The sequence below is a fragment of the Gopherus evgoodei genome, chromosome 10 (assembly GCF_007399415.2).
Source record: "Gopherus evgoodei ecotype Sinaloan lineage chromosome 10, rGopEvg1_v1.p, whole genome shotgun sequence".
Classification (NCBI taxonomy): domain Eukaryota; kingdom Metazoa; phylum Chordata; order Testudines; family Testudinidae; genus Gopherus; species Gopherus evgoodei.
Window position 1 is genome coordinate 2,670,340 of NC_044331.1, and position 10,770 is coordinate 2,681,109.

The window sequence follows — 10,770 nt, forward strand, 5'->3', positions numbered from 1 at the left end:
GTCAAGTCTGCAGCTTTGGGGCACGTGGTTCAGACCCTGGGTCTGTGCTGGGTCAGACAGGTGTGTCTAGCTCAACAAGACAGGGTGCTGGAGTCCCAGGCTGGCAGGGAAAGCAAGGGCAGAAGAAGTCTTAGCACATCAGTTGGCAGCCCCCAAAGGGGTTCTGTGATCTAACCCGTCACACCTACATGGGGAGAATGCCTGACAGGAGAGGGCTGTTTAATCAAGCAGACAAAGGCATAACACGCTTCAGTGGCTGGAGATGAAGCTAGATAAATTTAGACTACAGTTAAGGAGCAACATTTGAACAGTGAGGATAATGGACTGTTGAGACAGTTTACCGAGAGATGTGGTGGATTCGCCATCACTTAAAGTCTTTAAATTCAGACTGGATGTCTTTCTAAAAGATATTTGCTAGCTCAACCACAAGGTGTGGGCTTGATACTGGAATAGCTAAGTGGAAGTGGGTAGCCTGTGCTATTCAGGAAGCCAGACTAGGTGACCATAATGGCCCCTACTGGCCTTAAAAGCTGAAATATATGGAATGGCCCACTGGTCTTTCAAGGCACGCTCTCTTCTTGGAAAGGAATGCTGCTGATTTGAGTCTTCACGTCTCTCCTCTTTTGGATCAGCTATTCTAGATCAAATAATCCTCACCTACATTCCAAAAGTCCACCGCTCTGGAAGAATTTGACTTCAGTGGGGCCACTATTCCACTCTGAAAGTCCAACCAATGGCTAAGTCACAACAAACTGATATTTGCAAGAAAACAAACAGTCACCACAAAGCAGAAAGTTCACATTGAAGTAAGAAGAAAAACATGGCAATCAGTGGCTTGTGGTTTAGGGCTGCAGTGCCTGAGCACATGCACACGAGAAATGATTGCCATGTGACAATAAAAATACTGCACTCTAGCATAACCCTTGTTACTCGTGCGACTCAAGTTGTGAATACCACAAAATGATTGCCTGGTGCTCCACAAGCAAATTCCTTAGCAGCTGTCACTCACTCATGACCAGAAATTTGAAAAGCGGTCAGCCCTTCCATAATACAACTGCCTGTGGAAATAACGTTTGTCTACAGTTCTGGAAACTTGGCACTCTCTTCGCTATTGATACATCTATCTATCCTAGAGTTTCATTGTGCTACCCTCATTGTAGTACCGGAGCATCGTCCACTTCAAAACTTGTCTTGCATTAGTGACTTCGTGAAGGCTCTGGCTCTGTCCCTTTTGGGGCATAAATGCACTTGCAGTTGGAGTATGTCTTTGCTGGAAATATTCTGGGTGGCCTAAGAGCTTTCTTTTTAGCCAGCCTATTGCTAGTTGTTACACTTGACCTGCAGTACAATACATTCATGGAATAAACCCCCAAATTTCAATGTGATTTAGCATCAAATTAATGTTCAATTTCTATCCCTCTTACAGGTAGAGTTGTGTGTGAGGATGCTGAATGCTTTAGCACAGGAGGTAGATGCTGAGCTTTAATATCAAAGGCACTCAGCACCTAGCAGGATGGGACCCCAAGTGTTTATCTTTCATTGTCCTATTATTAAAATCAGTTCTCCTCTAGCAACTATTGACTCACTATGAAACTGCAATAAAGTAGATAAAATACCTTGGACTCCACATGCTCCCAAGTTATCGGGCTGTTTCCTGTCTCGCTTTCTGCTGGATTCCACTATCAACTCTTCTTCCTCATATTTTGGAGCATGACGTTTATAGATCCTATGGGGACGGGCTGTACCGTCCTCATGCTTATTTGTAGCCAGAGGTTCAATGAAATAGTCTTCGTTTGCGAGCCGAAATACACCTCTCTGGGAGGGGGAGAGAAAGTTGGTGTGATTTCTATGATTCATTGACTCATGGTGAAGACAATTACAGTGGGATGGGTTTGCAGAATTTGTCATGCAGAAATAGATGCTTTGTAAAGACGTTGCTTTTGCCTCTTTATCCATGCTGAGAACTGTAAGCTCCCACACACAGAAGAACAAACCAGCATGGACTGAACATAGTCCAGATTTGAGATTCAGAAAGCAAAATTCATGCCTGCACTGCAAAGTTTAACTGCCTCCAGTTAGAAACAAACGGAAAGGCTGTTTGATGCTGAGGTGCCCAATAACAGTAAGGATTTAGACGGAGACAGACAGAGGCTTCTGAAGACAAACAGACACAGAAAACACCAAGAAAGAACAGTAAGGTTACATGTGCGAGTCAATTGCAAGCTTCTTTTTCTCTCCTGTGTTAAAATCGCTCTTTGCTTCTGCCTTTATTTAAAAGTTCTGTTATTCTTCTGTAACAGACCAAGGTGCTACATCTTATACAGGGCTACTCCAGTATTCTGAGTAGTTCTTGTAGAATACTGCAGTGTTTTTATTAGGGTGTCCCTCTAAATTCAAGCTAGTTGCTGCTGCCCATTTACACTGTCTACGCACCCATGGTTTTTAACCACCCTTAACCCAGAGTTCCAGGCTCTGGCTTCTCATGCTCACACATCAGAACATCTTTAGGGAAGCAGAGGAACAGGGGTCCAAGTTCACTGCAGGAACCCAAAGCCAGGAAACTCAGAGTTACTCACGGAGCCAAATGATAGCATGGACGGTACAATGAGCATGTGCTATTGGCATCTTTCCTTTGGCAGGAAATGAAATCCTAATGCTTTCATTTGTTTAATAAACTCCCCCACTGCTGATCCCTATGGGCTCTGTGTTTGAGTCTCAGATCTGTGATATCGAACGAGATCCGTAGTAACTACTATTAGGCAACGTTCCCATTCTCCTGACTTCAACCTCTCTGAATTTGCTCTGTGTATCTGTTTCATTCCTAGGAATGGGGAGCTTTAGGGCAGGAGTTTGTAGGTTTCTTAGTAGCGGATGATCCCTGAGCTGCGGGAGGGCAGTGCTGCTAGCTGTGTGACTTGACTGTTTCTTCATGTTGTAACAGCACTCTGTGGGTTCTTAGCTGAGTTCATTGCTGTGGAGTGGCCCTGCTCTATGTCTGGCTTGTCTGAAGTGGATTTTTGTGTAGGATGCTTACATAATAACCCACTCCTTTTCAGCTTCGTTTATTATGCTTTTGATCTGACATTTTCATTACTTTTGCATGCCACAAACAGAAAAAAACCAAGGGAAGATGAAAATGTGGCACAATAAAGCCTTGTTATTAGACTCTCCCATTTATTCCAGGAGACATTTGTAAGTATGATCATCAGTTCACCGGGCTTCATGTGCCCTGATTCCACGCAATTAGCTTCTCCTTTCCCCAGAGGGCTAGATCCACACTGTGGAAATCTTCCAGCCACAAGGCCTACACAGACACGACGGAATTCGCTTTCCTGGGGGCTATCAGAGCTATTGCTATGCTGTTTGTTTGCTGTCGTTACAAAGATCCTGAAAAAGGGCATTTCCTGGCACTTATGACTCATTGTTACAGGGTGGCTGCCCCTTAAGGGCCAGAGGCCTGGGGCCAACCATGGTTACTGAAGAGGCACATCTGGGTATGGATCAGGTGATTTCCCTATAAAGCGCAGAAGCCGAGTGCAGTGAAGGAGTACTTGCTACTGAGGACGGAGAGCAGGGACTGCTAGGAGTGGGCTGGCTCCAGTAGAAAGTCCTGGGACTTAGTACTGAGACGATAGCCAGGTAGGGCCTGGCAAAGCAGGAAGGCAAGCTCAGGCAGGAAGGCCTGGAAGGATGGTGATTACAGACCACTAGGAGTGTGGAGAGGAGATCCCTGGGATGGCGAACTGAGACTACAGGCAGGAAAGGACTGAGAGTAACCTGATGAGGGTTAAATGGCTGGACTTTGGTTTGGACTTAAAGTTTCATCCTTGAGTTTATTTTATCTGATCCAGACTCCATTAGGGGGTGTTGTGACTGGACAAAAAGGGTGTGTGGAGTTTCCTTAAGGAGCCCCTTGAGGGGAAACTGAGGCAGGCTGCCTGAAGCATGACCCCAGGCCAGGCAAAGGTGCTCTGGTGTAGGCTACTTCCTCACACTCCTTTTTTTCTCCTGCTATTTCATCCCACAGTGAAGCCAAAATGCTACTCACATGCGCCAACCTCACATGCACAGGCTGGGTCTGGCAGAGTCCAGCAGGAGCTGCACACCACCGAAGAGCAGGATTTACCCCCCCAAATTAGGCCCTGATCCTGCAACCAGATTCACAAAGACAGGCCCTTATGCACATGCAAGGCCTCAGTGTCTTTAATGGGCTTTGTGCAAGGGTCTAGCCGTACAGATCCAATTGCATGGTTGTGGCCTTAATTAGTGGTGGAAACTCAGAGGTTTCCATGGAAAAGACTATGGGTCTGTGATTTTCCAGACGCTGAGCATCTACAGCCCCCACTGATTTCAGCTGGAGCTTTGAAAATCAGGCTCATGGGGCTGAAATTAATTTCTTATGGTGTCACTTCTCTTCTCTCTGCTGCTAACACCAGCCCCACCAACCCAACTAGCACCTAGTCCTGTCTATTGCTATCCTCCATGATGTCTCCGACAAACAGAATGGCCTCTCAACCCTGGTGTGCCTGATGCCTTCTGCCCTTGGAGCCCACAAACACTAATAAAAAAAATAAATTATCCAAACTTTGGAGATGTTCGTATTTGGATCAGAGCTTCCCAGTTGGGCCCATCTCTATCAGGCGAATGTAGGAGTTAACATTGTGTTCTAGCCTATGGAGGAGACAGTGGTTCCACTGCAAATCCCAAGGCCGGGACACCAAGGACAGCGTGGGTCTCCGGCTCTTGTCCACATGAGGCATATTCTTTAATGATGGTTCACGTGACCTTCCAGTTGGTGTTTGGTTGATTTCTTTCTTGTCTGTGTGCTGGGGTGTCCACCCACACTTGCCCTAAAGGCGTTAATGGAGGCAAGATGGGCCAATTAGTCTATTTGGCAGCAAGCTGACAGAAGTATGGCTGAGAGGAAGACCCTAATTAGGGGAAGCTCACCTGTGCAAGAACAGGTGGGGCGTCTATAAAGCCAGGGAGCTGATGGCAGAGAGAAGCTGCAGGGAGTAGGTTGCAGTCACTCCCTGGGGGGAGGGAGTTGTGAGGCTGCAAACCCAGAGGGGTGGGGAGAGCCAGAAGGTATGGAAGAAGCTTAGGGAAGGGTATTAATGTCCAGGAGGGAACAGACCTTGGCTGCGGAAGAAAAGGCCATGGAGATGGAACCCAGAGCAGGGGGTGGGCCTGGGTTCCCCTCCAGCCTCTGAGGAAGCGGCACCGGCTGGCAGTGAATGGGAAGACTTCCCGAGCCCATTTGACAGGAGAGACTTTGGTACCAGGGAAAGGAGAAACACAGACAGTGACCTGGTCAGAGTGCCCGGTCACGAAGAGGAGGCTGCAGGGCCCAGAGCAGGAGAGTGGCCACAGAGAGAGAGCAGCGGCAGGTCATGCAGCGAGCAGCAGAAGGGGACTTTGGGCCTGGAAAGATTCCCCAGAGCTGCCAGGAGGATGCGCCACCTACAGTGAGTGGACCCATGACAATCTGCAGCTACATTAAGGCATGAAGGCCCAGAGGGTTAGCTGTTAGCACTGCCAGTGTGACCTCACTTGTTTTCTCATTTAAGAATGAAACCATTAATTTTTCAGGTTACATTGTTTCCAAGATGTATCTTATGGCTGAATGATGCCTTCATCTGTACTTGTGATGTGTGGAGGGGAAACACCACACGCGTGTGCAGTCAAGCACAGCTAGCTGTCGGGTGTGTATGGGAGGGTTACGGCAGCCCCTAGAATGTGCTGGGAGGATTTCAGCTCTGGACTGGAATGGTTCTCTGAACGGTTCCTGTAATTCCATAAGCATGGTGCTGGTGCTTCTGTAGTTCAGTGTTCAGAGGGGAACAGGAATGCCCCAAGTACATTCTTTGCAGTGTGGAGTACCAAGGAGACTTTCAGAAACACGAGATATTAATACTGTCTCTGGAAAGATTACAATACATCAGTGGCATAGCCACAGCGGTGCTGAGATGGGAGCTCCAGGAGACATTGTCCCTTACACAGCTCTATTCCTTATGGAGATTTCAATGAGTTTCTTAATATGTTTTATTGTGTCTCCCTCCATAATGGAAGGTGGACGTGTATCATGGCCTCTGTCTGATAACTGCCCAGAATATCCTTCAAAAGGGACATGTTTCATCACAAGGAGATTTTCTCCTGGTAAAATATTTGAAAATTAAAAATTACTAATGGATGAGATTTGCTCACATCAATATTTACAATTTTATTAATACTTTTCCATATTGCATGTGATAATTCCTTATTTCATCTCCATAATTCCTGTACAATACACAGGACAGATTCTATTCTCACTTACACTGGTGTAGATCAGAAGTAACTCCACTGAAGTTGATGAAATTACACAGGCAGAAAACCAGCGTAAGAGAGAGCAGAATAAAACCCTTAACAGGCAAAGGAATAAAGCTTGCTTTACTTTAATTTTCTGGACAGCAAGGATCTAAGTGAGATGGTCTTTTTAAAAAACAATCTGTTAGAGATGAAACGTGGTCATAAAAACACAAAGCTAGAAAGGCAGGGGAAGGATACTACTAAACATGTAATTACTATAATTTACACAGAATAATGAATGCTAGACCAGATGTTGATCAAAAAGATAACAGAGATATTTGGCCTTGAGGAATGCTAATTACACTTGATCTTGTCACAGGCAGAAATTTCAAGTCAGGTCACTTGTATATTACAAGTTGGATGGAAGCCACATTAAGTTTAGAATGTAAAGTATTACCATCATATATAAAAGAAGCGACTGTGTCCTACCCCTGTAGTTCCAGCTTCTGCAGAACTGTATTGTCTTCCTTGTTTACATACTGTAATTCCTAGCATAATTCCAAATGATATGTGATTAATCCTTTATAATGAAGCTACAGCTCATGCTGCATTACTTTCAGCAACTGTTATAAATGACATTATAGTATGGCATTAGGTGTTAACATCTGTCTGCTGAAAAATTCAGGTTTAGCTTTAAAAAAAATATAAAGCCACATTGAAAAGCTCACTGATTTGGGAGCATTAAACTGTTTATTCTCTTATGATTCTAAATAGCTTGATGATATGATAAATAGCCGCTCACCAGCTCTGCTAAACTACATTTTGTGAAGTTCTTCTAGTCTAACAATTTTTCCCATCAATCATTACTTTAGTAAGTCTGCTTTTAAATAAATAATAATAATCCTTAGCATTTATACTGCACTTTTCTTCATCACTATTCTTTACAAACTAGCTATTTAGTCCTATCAACACCCCTATGAAAGGGACTGAGCTGGCTGAGTTATCCCTAGCAAACAATGCATTTGTTGACATTAGTTCCTTGTTTCTGGATTATGTGCAAATAGACTTCAATTCTCACTAATCTGTTTCTTATCTGATGAATGGCTCATGTGAACATACTTCAGCCTATGAACTATTTACAGTTATTGCTCTGAGTATTTGTTTATGCCTAACTCCTGCTTTGGGGCTGGTCATCTGGTATTGTTTCTGTTTCCTGACTGGATAAGTCCCCCACCTATAAACTGCTTTCAAGATGGCCCTGTGAACACTTCCAGTCTGCCTATATATTGGCATAGGATATCTATGTGCAGATACATTCACATGAGCATTCATGACACTTCCCCTTTCCATGAACAATCTTGGCAATCACTATTTCACTCAGACCCTTGCAAACATGTGACTCAAAGGGCTATAGGCTCCTCCTAAAGGAATTCACCTCTTATCTGAATGAATGCTTGGGACTATATTTTTTCCCTGCGTTTGTCCATCTCAAGAAGTGAGTAGTTTTACTATCCCATCCCAACTTCATAGATCTGGAAATCAGCCGAGGCCAGAGAAGCAGTCAGTGTAAGCAGCAGCATTAGAACTCCATGGTTCCCACTGGGTTGCCCAGGCAACTAGACTGCATCTCCGCCCTACTCTTTGCTCAGCAGGCTTACATCGAAATCCAGAAAGTCTTCTCTTCCGTTGTAGAACTTAGGGGGAAAGTTCCAACTAAAGGGCCTGATCTGCAATGTAATGGGAGATGCTGAGCACTGATAGCTCCTGTTCCCTTCAGTAGGAACTAAGGGTCCTCTGTTCCTCCCAGGATGTGCTCAGCACCTTACACTATTCTCTCCATGATGTACGCCCTGCACACGGTGATCACACCTTTCCTGATCTCTGCAGTGATTAGCTGATACCTTAAGCATCTCCCCAATTTTATCTTTAAATTCCAAATACATTATGCTGAATGTTAATAGTTACAAATATTTGATCTTAGCTGTTACTACCTTCACCTTCTCCAACAGATGAACTGATGCTATGTGCAGAGTTCGATCTGCTGCCCACTGCTTTGTAATCTGCAAGAGGGCTTTCAGGGCCAGATGCAATGGAGCTACACTGACTTGCACCAACTGAGCATCTGACCTACAACATCAATGATTTTGTCACAGAATTTCAGTGGCAAATGCCTAAAAAACAAAAACAAATCTGTGATCTGTCCAGGTTATTGATTCTAAAAAAAGCATTGCATTCCAGAGGACTAATGCAATGCACAGATGCATATTGCTTTTGTTTAAATACATTAAGATTAAAACATGCTGCAGGGCAACAGACACAATTACTAGATGAATCTCACACACACACACACACACACACACACACCCCTGCTGGGGAACCACATCTAGAGTCCTCCTTATCTCCAAAACCTCAGGCCTCTATCACTTCAGCTAAAAAGGATTTCCTCAATATGTAGCAGCAGCCAGTCCCTTTATTCTGTCTGTGGGCCAGGCACTAGAAGACAAATATACGTTCCACTGCCTGCTGTAAGACAATCAGAATATTTGTTGCCCCTAGACATCTGCATGGAAACAGCGATGTCTGGATCTAATGATATTGATCAAGATAGAGGATAATATTTTCAAAAGTGCCTAAGTGATGTAAGACTCAATCCTATTTTCAAAAATGACCTGGGCACTCAATGAGACTTCCACGTCAACTCCTAAGTTCCTTGGTCATTTTTGAAAATAGGATTTAGAGTGCTAAGTCACTTAGGCATTTTTGAAAATGTTACCCTTGGACTTGTTTAATTCTCAGCAAGGCAGGCAGTTGTGACCCCTAGTCCAGGGATCGGCAACCTTTGGCGCGCGGTCCGTCAGGGAAAGCCCCTGGTGGGCTTGGCTGGTTTGTTTACTTGCTGGGTCCACAGGTTCGGCTGATCATGGCTCCCACTGGCCGTGGTTCGCCGCTCCAGGCCAACGGGGGCTGTGGGAAGCAGCGCAGGCTGAGGGATGTGCTGGCCGCCGCTTCCAGCAGCTCCCATTGGCCTAGGACAGCAAACTGTGGCCAGAGGGAGCTGCAATTGGCCGAACCTGCGGACGCTGCAGGTAAACAAACCAGCCCAGCCCGTCAGCGGCTTTCCCTGATGGGCCGCATGCCACAGGCTGCCGATCCCTGCTCTAGTCTAATAACAAATGGAAACAGACTGGATTTATTGTACCTTTTATCTTTCCTTCACTGGAAAGGTCATTTCGTTTCAGACCCAAATTTAGCAGCTTCCTACGCAAACCTGCTGTTTTCACTGATTTAAATTAGTTATAGCGGAGTGTGACTTTGGCACCAATGTCCAGATAACAGTAGTTTCACCATAAATCTCTTTAAGCTTTCTGCACTGGCTGTTTTTAATGGAGTCCTTTGTGATCTCACATTTGGACTATAGCAGACGAAGGAGGTACGAGATATGACCGTCTTCAGTGGTTCGCACCTGAAATCTACTTTCCACAGGAGTACTGAAAGAGGACAAGAAAGTATAGTCCAAATAAGTAAGCCGACAGGACATGAATCTACACCACTGGAGTCAATTGGAGCTTTGATGTTAACTTCAGCATCAAATTTGAAGGGTAAAGTCCTTACTCTATTGAAGTCAATGGGAGTTTTGCCATTGTCTTCAATGGAGCCAGGATTTTACCCACCATTTCTAATACTTTGATATCCCTGTGATTAAAGTGCCATTTTTCAGGATTCAACTGGAACACTTACCAGCCCATCACACGTGCTAAGAGCTGCTAAACCACCTTTCAGTGCCCAGTTCTGGACCTCTCCAAGCATGTGACAAAAGTTGTGATTATAAGACTGGATCTTGGCATTGGTGATTCCTCCATATCGTCTCTCACTAACAAACCCAGGAGCAAGGAGATTGTTATTAATGCTTAAATTGAATTTTAGATGCTGTCCTTTGTAATGCAGCTCATAAAAGGAGAGGAAATTGTTCCTTGAGGAAAGGGCCCTTTTGTGAATTGCGCGATAAGCCAGATCATAGGACAGAAAAGATCCACTCTCATCAACTCGGACTGGATGAACAACGTCATAGCCAGAATATTGCTGGAGAACCGTCTCTGTGAAGAAAACATTTGCAATGATCAGATATAAAGACGATGATGATATTTCATCCCAAAGGATCCCACTGCACATTATGTTTATTGGTTCTACAAATTCCCAGTAGGGAGGGATCATTCTTCCCACCTCTGAACTGGAGACACATATGGGATGATAAGTGTCAGCTGTTTAAAAGAGCAAAGGAATACACCACAGTAATTCAGAACAGGAAGTGAAGATTATCTGAGAGGGAGAGGGAGAATTTAGGCAGCTAAATTACATGAGCAGATAAAATTATTCAAACTGGAATGATGTCAGGACACCTGAGTTAACCCCTTAGTCTTACAAAAAGTGCCAGAGGAAACAATCCCAAATAAATATGAAAGTTTTATTAGACAAGTAGTAGAG

The 10,770-nt window shown here is 44.6% G+C and overlaps 1 protein-coding gene across 1 annotated transcript in view; it reads right to left on the minus strand.

Annotated features, from left to right (window-relative positions):
* Positions 1-10,500, minus strand: part of ADAMTS7 (ADAM metallopeptidase with thrombospondin type 1 motif 7) — a 134,222-nt gene extending 123,722 nt beyond the window's left edge. The window contains exons 1-2 of the mRNA XM_030578602.1: positions 10,027-10,500; positions 1,617-1,815 (exon numbers count right to left, since the gene is read on the minus strand). Of these exons, the coding sequence (XP_030434462.1) occupies positions 1,617-1,815; positions 10,027-10,500 (673 nt within the window). The remainder of the gene's footprint in view (positions 1-1,616; positions 1,816-10,026) is intronic.
* Between the last annotated feature and the right edge of the window lie 270 nt (positions 10,501-10,770).